Source organism: Schistosoma haematobium, chromosome 1 (genome assembly GCF_000699445.3).
Source record: "Schistosoma haematobium chromosome 1, whole genome shotgun sequence".
In the NCBI taxonomy this organism is placed as follows: Eukaryota; Metazoa; Platyhelminthes; class Trematoda; order Strigeidida; family Schistosomatidae; genus Schistosoma; species Schistosoma haematobium.
In genome coordinates, this window is record NC_067196.1 from 52,445,986 (window position 1) to 52,463,839 (window position 17,854).

At 38.2% G+C, this 17,854-nt stretch overlaps 1 protein-coding gene across 2 annotated transcripts in view; it reads left to right on the forward strand.

Annotated features, from left to right (window-relative positions):
* The window catches only part of ANK3_1 (Ankyrin-3), a 19,124-nt gene continuing 1,270 nt past the window's right edge, over positions 1-17,854 (forward strand). Inside the window, exons 1-9 of one of the 2 annotated variants that reach the window (XM_051209029.1) lie at positions 1-201; positions 238-299; positions 3,595-3,634; positions 3,668-3,796; positions 4,281-4,378; positions 7,230-7,316; positions 7,412-7,578; positions 8,127-8,397; positions 17,319-17,534. In XM_051209029.1, coding sequence (XP_051074448.1) covers positions 177-201; positions 238-299; positions 3,595-3,634; positions 3,668-3,796; positions 4,281-4,378; positions 7,230-7,316; positions 7,412-7,578; positions 8,127-8,397; positions 17,319-17,534 — 1,095 coding nt within the window. In that variant the 5' untranslated portion in view covers positions 1-176. The remainder of the gene's footprint in view (positions 202-237; positions 300-3,594; positions 3,635-3,667; positions 3,797-4,280; positions 4,379-7,229; positions 7,317-7,411; positions 7,579-8,126; positions 8,398-17,318; positions 17,535-17,854) is intronic. The other variant, XM_051209030.1, reaches the window with a different exon arrangement.

Sequence of the window (17,854 nt, forward strand, 5' to 3'; positions counted from 1 at the left end):
GTTGAAGTAAAATCTGGCGAGATTTCAAGTAGTTCCGTTACTGTCCTATAATTACAATCTGCTAATGAGATTGATTGGTTGCAACACTTGGGATATTTGACATAAGAAGGTTGTACCTACAAACCAAACATAAACTTGCAAACTGCTTGGGGTTATCCTGTCCTCAATACAAATTTATGGAGATGGTTGAACAGTCTCCACGTTAGATTCGATTACAGCAATATATATTTTTTATAGTTATATCTAGTTTAATGTCAACTCCCATGAGTTCAAGTCTTGGATGTGCACGCTTAGAGCTAGTGAGTTAATTTGTTAGGTTTGAATGGTGTAAAGTCAAACTATCACAATGTCCTTACTTCGGGGAAAAATGTGTCCGTTCTGGGGAAGCCGTTATAGAAAAGTTTGGGGAAATGGCACAAAAGGCCCAAAATTCACCCACATGTGGCGAAAATCCCCCAAGCTTCGGAAAAAACTGCTAACTGTCATTGGACTTTTGGAAACCCCGAAATTTCCCCAAAATCGTGTGATTGGGATTTGCGTCCTAAGATATATATTCTAACCTTTGATAGTCATTTTCAGAGTGTAAAATAATTCAGCTGAATTCTCAAGGTCTCAAACTTTCATCCTTTAAGGAAAAATTGCTATTCTACAGTCAAAACTCGTGGTCTAGGCGGCGAGTTTGGTGATTATTTAATTATCAAATGAAGTAAATATTTAGTGAACTCAGTTTTTCAATTAAGAATGTATTTCATAATTGCGAGCTCAGGGGTATACTTGATAGAATATATTGGTAATTCTGTAGTAAGTTAATTGTGATGAATGGTTTTAGTTGCGGTCTTTCCTCTACATTCGTACTTGTTTAGCCTGTCATATGAGTTGCGAAAGAATCCGGGCGAGACTATAATTTATGGATGACTCTTGAGCAACGCTAAAATGACCTTGAATTGTCCACCTACTTACCAGGGTTGAATGGGGTTTGTAGATTAGTGTGAGTAATTAGGATTTACAGCTGACCGTTAGGGTTAGGAATTACATTTGACGTTTTCATCATGAACTTACATAAACTATAGTGCCAAAGTGATATCTAACCAAATAATTGAATGAATTAAAGACTTGCTATCTTAGATATTATTGGTTCGTCCATAAATTATAGTCTCGCCAGAATTCCCTCATAACTACACCTACACTCTTTTCTAAGCTCTTCTCGCACGATTAAAAAACTCGGTTTCTAAGTGTCTATACAGTTAATTAGGGTTGTATGACTTCCAGTTGTGTAAAACTCTAAAGTTCTAATGCCCTTTGCGGTCGTTGCGATCACATCTTGAAGGTCTTGGCGTTACCATGTGATAAAAATGATAAAACCCGTCGTCTTACAAACTGATCACTTTGTTCTCCATTCGAGAGAGAAGAGTCGAGATTTCCATTTGTTCTTCAGTCCCAAATGAAAATCGCAAGTAGGACAATCTAAAACCGTAATCAATGTAGTCTTTGCTCGTAACTCGAATTATTTATATATGTCACTATTTTATAAGCATACGAAATTTCGGCTGATGTATATGTTTTTCGTTTCCACCTCACTAATAATACCAAGGTATGGTACTTCGCATATATTTTCTTGAAGTTGGATTTTAAACCTGCTGTTAAGGATCTATACAGTAATAAATATTATTTCTTTAAACAAAGTTTTGTTTCATATAACAGTGCATCTTCTATCCAACGTCACCGCTTATCGTTGAATAGTAAAAAAAACAGCTCAAGTAACAGTTCAAGTTACTCATCAGGGCTAACCAAAATAGGTGTGAATGTTAACGGTGACTCATATGTATAAGCTTTTATTAAACTGATGAATGCAATCAATGGGAGTGGAAAGTTACTTGTAGGTCAGCGAAACATCATGGAAATGAGTACACTTGAGGTAGTGCACACTGGAGCACCACTACTCCATTTTGACAACGCTCTGGTAAAATGGATCGTATGTAAGAATCTAAACTTCACTTAAACCCATTCTTGGAAAAAAAATATGTACATTTAACACTCAAATTACTTCATTCTCTATTATTTTGTTATTAAAATTGTCTAATTTATCCACATCTGCAGTATCCTAGTTTAGTGGGCTACTAGATTGTGTAGTTGGATCTGCAATCGTCGAAGAATTGTCTCCAGAAGTATTTTCATCTATCATTGTGAATTAACACAATAACAAAGGACTTCAGACTTGATAAAGCTCCATCTTACCTCAGGGCCTGACTGACTGGGGATCCATTCCGCTTCTAATTTAGTTCAGTTATTTATTTGAACACATAAATATTGATGCAAAGCAGCACCGAATACATATGCGCCACATAAGTCACTTGATTTGTGTGTGGGCTGTGATACTGCCCGGGTGCCTAGACCGAAGCAGGTCACCTATCATGATGTCTTTTTGTCCACATAGTTTGCCATTCGCACTCGAAATTTGGGTAAATACTGGCTTTTCCCTAGAAAATGGACTTTTGCACGAAGTCTTCCAATATTCGATAACCTACTAAAGTTCTGGCACTTGGCGTGTATTTCACTAAAGTTGGTTACACAGTTTTTCAACCTGATTTTACACAACATTAGATAGCGCGGCGTTATTTTACGTTGTGGTACTTTTTTAAAATAAAATGTCATTTATTGTTGAACAAGTAGACCTCCTTAGTACTTTCGTAATCTATTTGCTGCTAGCGATTCGGTTAAAGGTAGACTCTTCAATATTCATGAATTTTAGGTCAATATTAAAGTTATTCTGATAAATTAAAGGTTATAATTTACAAGGACTAACCATTTGTGTGCATTTTTCCTTTCAAGAGATGGTCCCTGTATTTTATTGTTTCCTATCAATTGTTTGTGACAAATGTGATACTAGTTATTGGAAAAAACTCACGCAAAGTGGGATTAGTTAAAAATATGATGTCTAGTTGTCAATTATTAACTCTTAGTTTGAGCTACTAAGACTAGATGACAAAGTTCAGGACCGTTGGATGTTTAGTGCAGATTCACCAAATGATTTCAAATGAATAACTGGTTTTTATAACTGTCAGAAACATAAATTCACCGTCTGTGATAAAGATATTTTAGTGATGCTTAATATGATTTGACGTTGTCTAAATGTAGATAAAGACAGCTAAATAAAGCCTTTATTATTTTTATCACAACTAGTACACTTTTCATCACACTATCATTTTTAATTTTTAAGTGTTGTTTATTTACGTAATCTGTTTCACTGTTATCACTGACTCATAAACTGCCTTAGTTGGCTCAATAGTTTTACATATGCATACAAATATTAATGTATATTAAAGCCTGATGAGGATCTAATTGAAAGCAATATTGTTTGCTCATTTATGTTGTCCTAATTCACAATATATATATGACCGCAAAGTAAAGTCTCAGTAACATTGCAAAGACAAAATGGTCAGATAAAAAACTCACAGCCCATGAAATATTTGTAAATAAAACTAGAATGAGAACCCAAAATATAAGCAAGTGTTTATTAGGGTTATATGACTTTTTAAAATTTAGAGATTTTTCCAGATGCTGACTTCGCAATGTCCACTCTTCTCATCATTTCAGCGAAATACACAATGCACACCTGTAGCAGTATCCGATGGCAGTAAGCTAATAGATAATTAATATTATGTAATAGTGAAACTTCTGCGGTATGCTGTTTCTATTGGAGATTCCGATAGAGTTTATAAACTATTGAGATTTTCACATATATCACCAATTGACCATGGTACTGATATGCCTGTTATCTGTAAGGCAGCTGTGAAAGGTATGTGCTACTTAGTTCATTATACTTTCCATACTTACAATTACGTATTATAAATTGTATGTTTATATCCAGTCGTGATAAAAACTAATTAGGGATAATTTATTCTCTTTCAAAACGGACTTGTGATACTGATGAATCGTGTAAATTAGCAGGATTCTGTTCTATTCTGCTTATACTTCAATGTATTCTATCAGGTCCTTATTTTTTTGTAAGAATGATATGTCGATATACTAACCAGAAATATGCTGGTAGTTTGGTACTGTGCAGTTCTCAAAAGTTAATTGTTGGTTGATATCGTACACCAGTTATATTTAATAGTATTTACTCATCAACTTTCAGTCAAATAACTGGTTTTCAGTAGTTCTGTATAGTTCAAGCAAGTTTGATTATTTTCCAATAGTTCATGATATAAGTATTTTGATGGTGCTTTAAGTAAGGTATTATCTTGTGTCTACTTACTGTCTAAAGCCTTTATGTTTCTTAGGTTACACGGATATTGTTGGTCTCCTTATCAGACATGGTGCATCAGCAAATGCAAGGTCAACTGATGGTTCTACACCCTTAATTTATGCTGCTGATGGTGTAAGACAATTACTTTTCTTATTATCCTCTTTCCCTGACGCTCAATATACGCATTGTAACATTTTATATTGAAATAATAGAGATTTTTAGTCCAAGTGGATAAATTTGGTTGTCTTCTCTAGGGTTAGTGGTTTGATTACGTATTTCATATGAAGTAAGTGTTGATGGCGTTATCCAGAACAACAATGAAAGCTCATCCAAACCACTCAACTTAGAGGACATAACACAGTCTAACACATTTCTTGTTTGAGAATCCAGTAAAAAGCGTAGTTAACACCAAACTGTTAAGAAAATAGTCACATCCAATCTTGCCAGTTTATAAATTAACTTGAGGATCTTTATTCATATTAAGGGCATAATTCCTTTGGTTGGTTGATTTCCAGCTTGTCCTTGAATGATTTGATGTCAAGATTCCATAAAATCTATTGAGGTTGTGACCTCAGTTTTGTCTCAAGTTAAGATTTTTTACTTTCAGCAGATTTATGGAGTCAGGTATTTTTAACTCTTACAATAATTGTTCCAGAGATTATTCGATACATTTGCAAATGGGTCTCAGATTGTTCCTAAACACCTAACTACAAAAAAGTGAAGAAAAATTCCATCCATTAACGAGCGTTTTACAACCACGTTTCTATAGCATCTGCCAAGGAATTTCACTGCCCATATGTAACGAATTACCTGACCTAAGCATTAATACAAAAATGAGCGTCCGTTGATTTGACCAGTTCAGTAAAAAGTTTGTACAGGGCCATTTGAAACCGTTATTCTAAACCATTAAAGTAGACAGGCTTTACTGTTTCATAGCGTAGATTTATAGATTAAAAACTCGAGAATATTAATTCTTTTTAAAACTACTTTCATTGTTTTTGACACTTAGGTAGTACCACAGTCATCACACATATCATGATCTCAAGAAAGTTAAGGAAACTTTCAAGACCGGGAGACAGTCAACGAAATTGTCTGGTTCTTAGTCTTTGTAAAATTGCTTGCATTCAGTGGCTACACAATATTTGTGAAGTTGAGGTCGGAGAAGTTTTGTTTAGATTTACTGGAGAACATTCAGCCAGTGAAGTAATCATAGAATACGAACTTTAGTTACTTAGATGCTTTGATTCTCAAGGTTTTTGAATTCTTACTGCATTGGTAAAAATATTAAGTGAGAGAAATCGAGGTTGAAGATTATTTGTTTGATAAGTGAGGTGGGATAAACCGATTAGTTAAGTGGTTTAGATATTATAAGTCTTGAGATGGTGGAGAAGATTTGTAGCTCAGGTGGATGATTTTGGTGGAGTTTTGTTCTCTGAGCTGGATGGTTTGGTCGTGGAGCTTTCATCGTTCTTCTGAACGACATCATCAGCACAAACTTCAGACAGAAGTTTGTGCTGATGATGTCGTTCAGAAGAACGATGAAAGCTCCACGACCAAACCATCCAGCTCAGAGAACAAAACTCCACCAAAATATTATAAGTCTGCCTGCCATTAATTTATGTACATATGTTGTTGACTGATAACGAGTTCATCATATCTAGTTAGCGAATTACCACAAAGTTTAGACGTACCAATGACAGAAAGCACTAACGGATGTCGTTCTACTCATTGTTGTAATTATTTGTCTATTAAACATATTCTAATAAAAGTGTTGTCACCTAATAATTTTGAAATGATGGATTTTGTGCTTCGATTTTCATGTTTTATATTGCTGTATCATATGAATTCGAACCAAACAAAAAATATAGAGAATGAATATTTTTAATGATTAGTAGATTTCTATAAAACAACTGATGATGCACACACTTGATTTATGCAGAAGACCTCAATTAACAAGCATACGTGAATAAGTGACAAAACCAGCATTTAGCCTTTTGAGGTGATTAGTCATTGGAATGATCTCTTATGCTCATTGCATCAAGCTTTAACTGAAGTGTATTATGTATTTGGAACAATCTTGCCATATTTTGTGGTGTAGCTTTGTAGGATGTGTCATATTACAATCGTTGTTCTCATTTATCTCTAATTTGAGAGGTAATCAAAATATGCAGTCTCACATAAGATGGTTTTTAATAGGATCTAGTACATGGATTATGATGTGTAAACATCACTATTTCTTACACATTAGCATATTCCCAGAAAGGGACTCTTCCCTTTATGATTGTTTTTACTTTTTTTGACTCTTGCCATGAGACATGTAACAGTACACTATTTTATCTAATCCTAGACTGATTAGTTAGTGAGGAAGTAACTATGGTAAACCGTCTTAAGGGCTCGGTTTTCTTGAGTTAGTTCACAGGTTCGGATTCAGTTCCGTCTACTTAGGTTTGCGCATCTGGTTAGTATAACTATTTCGGCTACATAAGAAAGCATAACGCAGAGCCGAGAATGTACGCTGGTAATTGGTAGATGAGCTACCGTTTGAGTTGTACATTGGGTTAATTGTTCTAATCTACAAGAGATGTGAAATTCTTGATTAAAATAACATATTTCCTCTTTTCGAGTCACTTGAACTGATCGCGTGTTGTGTAATTTACACATTTAGAAAAGATAAGTATTAATTTTAAATCAGCTCTTCATTGTAGCTCTAACCTAGTATTTCAGCATTACTGTCGAGTTTGTCGTTAATATAATCCAATATTATCTGCTTATCAAGTACAACTCAAAAGCGTTGTCAACATTTGTGTAACACTGAAATCTACAAGATTTCCACGGTGTAGGAAGAGCAAGTCCTGCGTATCATGCGTCCGCTTTTTCACTGTAAAATGTGTTATTTTAACTTGGAAACTTTGTTCTTTTACTCAAATATGTATTTTTTTTAACACATAAAACTAATCTTTTTCTTCAAAATTCAACCATTCAGGGTCATCTCACTGTTTTATCACTGCTGTTAGATGCAGGAGCGTTAGTCAACACTATTAATTGCCATGGTGAATGTGCTCTTACCCGTGTAAGTTTTTATGGGTTAACCATCTGCTTATTTTCATTCTTAGGAAATCTTTTTGAAATATGCATAATTCGAACCATCTTTCCATCGCTTTTTAGGCTACCCGTCGTGGATGGGTTCATTGTGCACGATTTCTCTTAAGCCATGGAGCTAATCCGAATCCGATGCCATCTGATGGGCATACTTTTGTGGTATCACCACTACATTTAGCTCGCCAAATGCATCAAACAGTTATAGAACAAGATATTTTAAAAAGAACAGTTGAGTAAGTATCTAACTTTAGATTGGTATTTGTTTTCTTATATTACAATTGTTTCCAACATTAAGATGACTAAAGTTTGGAATAATTTTTGTAGGTAGTTACAAGTTCTTTGTATCAATACTAGTATGCATGTAAGAACTTATGCTACTTGTGAAGCATGCATATACCGTTTAAAAATTGAATCAAAATCTCTTTCATCCTGAAAGCAGTTGTCCTGAAGTAAGTAAAATGATTAGTCTAAAATGCATCGACAGAAAGAGCGACAAAATTCCGGGTTTTAGCCGTCCTTGTAGAGGATATTATTTGTGCTGCAAATAACAAAATGCGATTAACGAACCAAATCTATCCAGATTATTCATATCTGATTGTGGCTAAAACCCTGGTTTTAAACCCTCCCATAACTATTTTAAGGTCTTACGTATTTTTATGCATTGCAAACCATAGTTTTCGTCAGGAGCATTTAGCATTTTAGGTATTCAAGTTAACTGATAAGTGACGATTTTAACTGTATTAAGTATTTACCCTTAATAATATGAAACTACTTTGTTTAGGATTGACAAAGCTGTTGCTGAAATAGTAGCAACGACTCTACCAAATCATTTGACTTTGATAGAACCAGGACATTTACCAGAGACAATGTCTTTGAGTTTGTTTCCTGTTCAAATCTTCTCTTCAGAAGAGCTTAGTCGTTTTGTTTTGTACTTTAAAACACCTCCTGGGTATGGCTCACGCAGTGTACAAATGGGAAATAAAGAATCTTCCAGTGGATCGACACCGTCTGACGAGCTGATATTCGTATATGTGATTCGAGCGCAGTTATCAGTACGTTTTGTGTAATATCATTAAATTTTTTACTTTTGCATTCAAAGTAAGTAATAAGCGATTATTTTATTACAAATGTGTCTTCAACATACATATTTTCAACATCCAATTATGGACGCGTGTAACGCCTCTGTTGTCTACTACTAACTAATATAGTAGTTTTCCAAACACAAATAGCCGTTTTTATACCCTTGAACTATTAAGTTCGCAGATAACTTTATTAGAATTAGTACCGACAGTACAATAGTTAGATTTTCTCGTTTGTGGTGTTAATATTGCTTACACACAACAGCCTAAAATAATAGATCAAAATGGACAAGACAGTAAAAAACAGTCACAATGAAGCAACTACTCATTGCTGCATCACAAATAATTTTGTTTAAAACTCTATTTAACATTAGTACGTACCATGTCTGTCATTATCTAAGCCACTGTATGTAACTTTTATCTCTGGGACTTTTTTTCATAGCACTGATTCCTTTTCGCTTATTTCTCTATTCTACACTGTTATCCTTTATTAAACTGCATAACTGATATAGACGTCGAAAATGATCAAACAACCTACCTGTCAAGTTATTACTATAATCATTATTTAAGCACAAATATGCAACACAATAAGAAAATAAGATTGTGAAGAAATAAAGGTAAGTATCGTAAATACATACAATAAGTGAATGAAAGTGAAAAGTAATAGAAGAAGCAGTTCCGTTACTAAAAATACAACCACAAGGAACTTTTTAAGTCAAAGAAGTTCCTCTGACTTTTTTGTAGAAAGTTATGCCAAGATCGTTACTTGCTTCCATTCTGATATGTCTGATAACGTCTCAAACCAATTTGTTGCATTATCTCTTGAAGCCCAACCAGGGAGTGCTGAAGTAGCACTGAACGACTGGATCGTCATTAATAGTCAGTTATGTGCTATTAAATTAAAAAGTTCCATCAAAGTGATAAGACATCGGTGTGAGGAACGATAGAATTTCGTCACATCCGCCTACACTCTGACAGATCGCAGCTCGAATGCTATGAAGAATGAGTTTTACCACCAATTAACTGTTCTACAGAAAGCACATTCGACGGATATTGTGGTGCTCGACGGGGACGTGAATGCTCAGGTCGGGCGGCTAGGCACAGAAAAGAGTCGTTTAGGTGGCCGATGGAAACTTGTTAGTTAGGTCATATAACGATGACCATCTACTTCAACTGTGCGCATACTACCTGTTTCTGGTTAGCACTAACTACCGGCACAGCCATCGCCGACGTGCTACCTGGCCCCCTAACTCTCCATCTTAAGTCTGATTACATTCCGACCAGCTGCCACTAACGTCGTTATGTACAAAACTGCCGCTCCTTCTAAAGTACTTATCTAGACGCTGACCATGCTCTTGTTTGTGCTAATCTTACCTTACGCTTCAATGGCCAATAAATTCATCATCATAAACGGATCAATGTCAGCAAATTGGTTGCAGCTTCTGTTGTAACTAAATATCAAACCGAGCTAGGTTCAAGGCTAGCTATCAACCCACTGAGAAATATAGATGAGCATCGGTTGCAATTACATGACGCTATCAAAATGGAGAGTCAAGTCGCTTGCGGCTTCGCGAAATGTCCCGCTTATAAGCACTGGGTTTCTACAGGCTCCTTACAACTCATTGAAGCCCGTCTGTCTACTCCGGCCAACCACGAGTTTGACCGTACACGAAGACTGTCACGAAATGAAATTGGGAAAAGGGCCGATAATCCTGGTGGTCCGAGTGTGCCGATGAGTTGGAGGTAGCAGCCGCATCTGGTGACTGCCGGAAACTCTTCCAACTCATCTGAGTCACTGGCAGTGAGAATCCTGGTGTGTGAGAAGCCGATGATATTCCAACCAATAACATCTGATGGTTTGGACGATGGGCAGTTTGAAATATTCCCATATTGTAAATTTAGAACAACATATATAAGTGAACAATATTGTTTCCGATTAGATCCTCATCAGGCTTTACTCTAATATACAGTAATATTTATATGCATACACGAAATTACTAAACCAATCAAGGTATTTTATAAGTCAATGATAACAATGAAAACGATTACATAATAAGTGAAACGTGAAAAGTACAAATTGATGGTGTGACAACAGGTGCATTAGTTTTGATAAGAATAATAAAGGTTCAAACCAATGTTACATAATCGGAAATAGGTCAATGATTAGAAAAATATAGAAACTGAGATAACAATTATAAAATTATAAGATAACGTAATAAGAAATGTTCGGATAATTGGACCATGAAACGTATAGTTGAGAGAAAATAAAGTGGTAGGAGGAGGTGAAGAAAAATAATAAACGAAGAGAGAGTTAGAAAAAGAATAAATAAATTCATTTATTACTTAAGGCCAGGGGAGAGATAAAGGTGTTACAAATTTCTTCTGAACACAAAGACTTGGCTTGTTGGCTCGGATTCCTATAGCTTCCGCTATGCGTAAGAGACGAGATCGAACACCATAAGGAAAACTAGTGGGAATACGATAAATAACTTTGAACGACTTGTTTCTGTCCAGTATATGACCGCTATCGATCAAGTGTGATTGAACTGAGCTGCGTATTGTTTTGACGTAACCTTTTCCTAACCACGAAAGGAGGTGTTCACTAACTCGTTGGTTCAGTTGCCTGGTAGTGCGCCCAATATAGCTTTCTCCATAGGAGCAGCTGAATTCGCAGATACACATAGAAGTGGCATAACCAAGTAACTTATCCTTCAATTGCGGAATCACCATCGATCGGGTCGAATACGATACGCAGAGGTTGGCAGCACTAAACATTTTCTTTACTGCTCTAGTCAATCTAACCCCTAATACATCGCTAGCTAAATCACCATTGAGTTGCAGCTTCAAGAAAAGCGGTTTCTTATTAGCCGTCAGAGTCACTATTTTCTTGTACCCGCAAGTGTTTTGTCGGATCATTCAAAATCATGTTCATTTTATTAATGTAATCAGCTTTGTTCATAAGAACTAGCCCCCCTCCTTTGTCCGGCTTGCTTATGATGCCACTTCTGTGTGTATCTACGAATTCAGCTGCTCCTGTGGAGAAAGCTATATTGGGCGCAAACAAGAGAATGGTCAGCGTCTAGACAAGTACTTTAGAAGGAGCGGCAGTTTTGTACATAACGACGTTAGTGGCAGCTGGTCGGAATGTAATCAGACTTAAGATGGAGAGTTAGGGGGCCAGGTAGCACGTCGGCGATGGCTGTGCCGGTAGTTAGTGCTAACCAGAAACAGGTAGTATGCGCACAGTTGAAGTAGATGGTCATCGTTATATGACCTAACTAACAAGTTTCCATCGGCCACCTAAACGACTCTTTTCTGTGCCTAGCCGCCCGACCTGAGCATTCACGTCCCCGTCGAGCACCACAATATCCGTCGAATGTGCTTTCTGTAGAACAGTTAATTGGTGGTAAAACTCATTCTTCATAGCATTCGAGCTGCGATCTGTCAGAGTGTAGGCGGATGTGACGAAATTCTATCGTTCCTCACACCGATGTCTTATCACTTTGATGGAACTTTTTAATTTAATAGCACATAACTGACTATTAATGACGATCCAGTCGTTCAGTGCTACTTCAGCACTAGTGCTTAGTGAGATACCAACGCCAGCAGAACCAGACGAAGATGCCACAGGGTGTCCAGATAAATGCACGTGAAACAAGCTTTTTGAAGCGACAGATGGAGAGCGAATTTGAAATGCTTCACTAGTCTTGAACATGGTCTCGAATAGACAACAGACATTGATATTGACTTTCTAAAGACATAGTCAACCCTATCTGCTGTTCGATCAGTGTGAAAACGTAAAACGCGGCCAGTTCGAATGGTATACGTGGTTTCAGAAAGACTGTTTCAGTGTTTGCGTTCGGCGGTGGCATTCAACTTTCGACCAGTCAGTGACTTGAGATCGTTTATATAGGACAGGGTTTCTACCATATATAAGCTGGTGTAAATTGAAAAATCAGTCGGTCAGTCAGTAACAACGTAGAACTTTGTACGTAAGTACATCAGTTCGAGTTGCCACACCACATTAGCACAGAGATATAGTTGTCCATTCAAATCCCATAGTGGTAGAGGTAGTAAAACATAAGCAGTAATCGGAAAGATTAGGGTTTGAAGATGTTATTCAAGGCGTATAATCCAGTGAAATAAATTTGGAAAGAGGAAAAAGGACATGAAGAATTCAGAAGATTAGAGTTTGGGAGAACACAAAAAGTGGATGTGTACTACTTGACATGAGTAGCATATGATGCTAGTCATGAACAGAAGGTCTGGCAGGGGATCGAACAGTCAAGAATGGTAACAGGATGCAATTTGCATGAAAATCTAAGAACAATGGAATCTGAGTCATTTTGAGACAATAGGTGGACATTTTGCAAATTAAGCATTTACTTTATGATTGTTAGATTTTATTAACAAGTCCTGTAATATTTTGAAACACATTCGATTGTCCCCACTCGTGTTCGATTCACTACAGATGCACCTGCGTCACTGCAAACGATTTTGAGCCATGTCACTCAGGGTCTCCAACCATCGGTTGCTGTCATCTAGCGGTCCCCAACCAGGTAGTCTACACCTCCCAGCATGGCTCAGTCCACTTGTCAGTGACTTCATGAACTTGAGCCACGTTTTAGTCTGGCCGCCCCTACCTTTCTTCCAATCTACTCCTATGCAACAAAACATCGCTCGTCGGGGCAGTCGGTTATTGGGCATAAGTAACACGTGTCCCAGCCATCTCAACTGATGAAGTTTCACCACTTCATCAATTGATTTGCCATCCATACCTAGTACCCGTTTCCTAACAACTGCGTTACTTACTCGATGGTCCCAGGATATACGAGCAATATTTCGAAGACACCTATGATCAAATACTAGTAACCTACGGATATCCTCTACTCTGACCAGCCATGTTTCACTGCCATAAACTAGGACGGAACAAACTGCTGCGCAGTAAACTCGTCCTTTGGTTGATAGACGGATATCTCGCCTACGCCATAAATGACGCAAGTTGGTAAAAGCTAGTCGAGCCTTCTGTATCCGTGCTGACATTTCGTCACACACCAGACCACAAGGGCTGATGAGACTTCCCAGATTAGTGAAGCGGTCGACACGCTCAACTACTTCACTCCCTATCATTAGTTCGGGTGTCGATGCAACCCAATCCTGAAGCAACACTTTGCATTTCGAGGGGAGAATCGCATGTCGAACATGCTTGCATTGTTGCTTACGGTGATCAGAAAACTCTGCATTTTGTCAGCATCTTCACCAAATAAAACTATGTCGTCAGCATATTCTAAGTCAACAAGTGAATCTCCCAGTGAAAGTTCAACTCCTGGAAATTTAGATGAGGAAAGTGTTATCTCTAAAAGCACGTCAACGACAAAGCTATATAAAATTGGATAGAGTGAACAGCGCTGACGAACACCATTTGAGGTAATCAATTCTGATGACAGTTCACCATAAGCTCTCACTCGACCAGTTATGTTCGAGTAGAGAGCCTTTATAAGGTTAATGTACTTCTTTGGTACTCCTTTCAGTGACAAACACTGCCGTAAAACCTTACGATCAACAGAGTCATATGCCGCCTTAACGTCAAGAAATACTACTATTGAGAGACGTCCAAATGAGTGTCTATGTTCTAGGACCTGACGTAGTGTGAATATCTGGTCTATAAAACCACGTCCAGGTCGAAAACCGGCCTGGTTTTCTCTAGTCTTCTCGTCACGAGCTCTAGTTAGGCGTCGAAGCATTATTGAAGCAAATATTTTAGACACTACATTAGTCAAACTGATTCCTCTATGATTGTCACAAGAGGACTTTTGTCCTTTCTTATAGACTGGCACAGTCAGTGATTGAGACCAGTCAGTTGGGATTACGTCCAGTTCCCAAATTCTACCTAAAACCTCAGTTAATCCCACTGCTAATACTGGACCACCATCCTTAAAAATCTCAGGAGTAAACCTATACGGGCCTGCTGGTCTCCCTCGCTTCAGATTTCCTATTGCTTTTTCAACTTCGTAGAGTCGGAGGACCTACATTAACTTGCCATTCAGGTTAACTGGAGACCGCGGGAAACCGAAGTGTGGCTGAAGGCCAGTTGAACTGATCCCTAAAGTGTTCTGTCCATCGATCCAATCTCCTGGATTGAGAATGTATAATATGTCCATCTTTCTCTGAGAGTGTTTCGCTAACAGTCGGGTTCCTAATAACGGTTTCCTTAACAAGTCTGAACAATTGTCTGCTGTTACCTATTGCCGCTGCCTTTTCCACCTCTCTTGTTTTCGCTACCCACCACTGTTCACGATCATTGCGTAGACTTCTTGTCAGCTTGCGCTTAAGCTGACTCCGCTCTTCATTATGTTCAGAGCCAGGTGGAATGAGTTTCCGAGCATCCATCAGTGCTCCAGAATGAGCGACAGTCTTCTATCGAGTCCCTCGATCGGTGGCTGATGGAGATGTGATCTATTTGGGTCCAACGTTGGGACGAATTAGGTGGTCTCCATGTTAAAAGATGCTTTTTCTTATGCTTAAAGTTAGTATTAGCAAGAAACGGGCGGTTATCTGAGCATAGCTGCAACAGACGGTCGCCATTATCTGTTCTTTGAGCCATGATGCTATAAGATCCACCCAGGTGTCTTTCCCTATCGCTTAGTTTACCTACTTGAGCATTAAAGTCACCGGCCACTATTACTACATCCGAGCGCCTAGCTTTTCGGAGAAGATAGGAGAGCTTTCTGTACAACTCATCTTTTACATCATCTGAGCTGCAGTCAGTGGGAGAATAGACGGAGACGATGAGTGTCCCCATCTTTCCGAGTCCTTACTGTTCCGTTTAGTCGGACAGCGCACAAACGACTGTCTTCTGGGATCCACTCTAAGAGAGCTAGTTCTGCCCTAGGACTCAAAGCTATGCCTACGCCGGCGAGGCCACGGGAAGCAGAATCAGGGCTTCCAGATACACAGAGTATGAATTGAGTCGGTTCTTTATTTTGGCATGGTGAGGTCAAATGGATGTCGCTACTCGGATCCTGTATGCACGTTTCGGAGACGCAGCACACATCGATGGCGCGGGATTCTAAAGTCCTAGCTAAGGAAGCCTGCTGTCCTGTTTGGCACAGTGTTCGGACGTTAAAAGCTCCTACGTGTAGTTTAGAGCGTGATTTCAGGAGACCAGGAATAGCGTTCCGCGTACTCGAATCATTTGCCCTAGCGGTGCGAGGTGATAAAGAGACGTGAGGAGGATTAGCCATGGAGATAAGAGAGGTATTAGGAGGTGTAGGAAGGATTTGAATGTGACCAACTTGGTCTCGTGTGCTGTTACGAGTATGAGGGCTGATATCACTTCCCGGCTGTCCACACCGTGGAAGGGTATTTCTTGAGGAACCTGAAAAGGAAATTGGATTAGTGTTGGTCTTAATGACCTGGGAGCGTGACCGCAGAGCCCAAGGGACAACTGCTTGAGGCCGGTCGCGCATGGCCTTTTCGTGGAAGGTTTTTAATGTGTTAGCTCCGTTCTTGAAAGGGCCTTACCGCCGGAGACGGAAATCCGTGAGGTAAGGTGAGGTGTGACATTTTTAGGGTCGACCTTTTCTAACCTCACCCCTCCTTGTGGGAAGGCAGCGTCGCTGCAGATGCTGGTTGTCTGAGGGAAACACCTTACTGCTGTCACACCCTCTACAGTCACCAGTACGACTTCGCCCTCAGATCTTGAGTTGCTGCTTTTAGTCTTACCGTTCTCCAATCGACCTGTCTGGCATGGTAGAACCTACAGGAAGATATGTTCCAGCTATTATAGCTCGGTTGGGTCATGACGATAGGCAAGCCCGACCACCGTTTCAAGGTAGCAGCTTCGGTCGGGAATGTTGTATAATATAGCAAATGTGTTCATAATGTAGGTTACTGAATTATTATTGTTAAACACAACTCAATTTATACAAATCTAATTGTAAATGAATTATATAAAATATGTATTCTTAAATCATTTTAATGGATTTAGGAATTAAATTAATCCTTATCAGTCTTGTGTTCAAGTTGCCGTATAGATTCAGTGTGGGGTTCTTAGGAGCAGCTAGGAAATCGAGTCGAGTGTTTATTAACCAAGACTTATTACGAGTATATAGAAATTTATTGATATTCTGAAAAAGGAATGGATTGAAAATCGAACAGTCTGTTGCAGAAATCCAACAGCAACATATAATAAGAAAGTATAAGGAAATAGTTGTATGTTTCAAACTGTTCGCAGAATATTACTTGAACAGAACGACACTAGACCATCTACGTGGAATAACACATGATTTGAATATTCACATCTAAACATTTTATACTATGTTACGAAGATTTTATAATGTAACATTTGGATCTACGTTAAATCGATGTTACCCCTTTGGATGTTCTATATTCAGTCAGTTGGTTTATTGCAGTAACAGATTGCCATTTTAGTCTTACCGTTCTCCAATCGACCTGTCTGGCATGGTAGAACCTACAGGAAGATATGTTCCAGCTATTATAGCTCGGTTGGGTCATGACGATAGGCAAGCCCGACCACCGTTTCAAGGTAGCAGCTACGGTCGGGCAAATTGAAAAATAAAATACACATAATGGGAACATATGAATGACGCAATATAAAATGGAAATGAATGTTACCAAATGATTGCAAATTAGTTTGCGAGTATCTTTTTCTTATGAGAGTATTTCGAGAGTGAAGGGGAACTCTCCCCACCTCGACTGTACCAGGGTATATAGGGTTCTATATATAGTAGTTTCTAACTACTATTAGCTCACATTCAACTTGCATACGCCGATCGGTTTAGAATAGCCGTATTCAACTATTTGAATAATATCGAAAAGTTCTAATTAGATTACATATATGCATGCTTTACTTTTGACGTTTTTATCAATAGGACAATCATGTCTCTTGCTGGCTCACTGGACCTCCCATGGAATCATTATCATTGAGCTTTAATGGAACGAAAAAACACTGTACTGTGATTCCCTTGTCTTCTGAGTATTCTGGTATTTGCGTATATTCAGTATCTACAGTAATTAGGAGTGGTGGACTCAATACTCTCTGCCTAGAGCTACGTACCCAAGACCAATCAATTGGTGAAACAGCTCAAGTATGTTTTTTTAGACATGTCGATATTCACTATGTTTCTATTTTAGTATAATGAGTCCTATTTCATGGTAATTTATAGCAAATGTTGTGTGGTAGAGCTGGTTTTAAGCGTGAAGTAAGCAACGTGCAAAAAACTGGCTGTCTAGATGAATATACCTCTTCATTCGGTAACGTATCCACCATTAAGCTGAGGTCAGTGCATCCACAACTTAAAAATGTCGAAACATAATGAAACATGATTGCGCTCAGTAGTCGTTAAGTAGCAATATAAATAAGTGGATCATCACTTCTTGTCGTTATCGTTACATCTGATGACTTGTA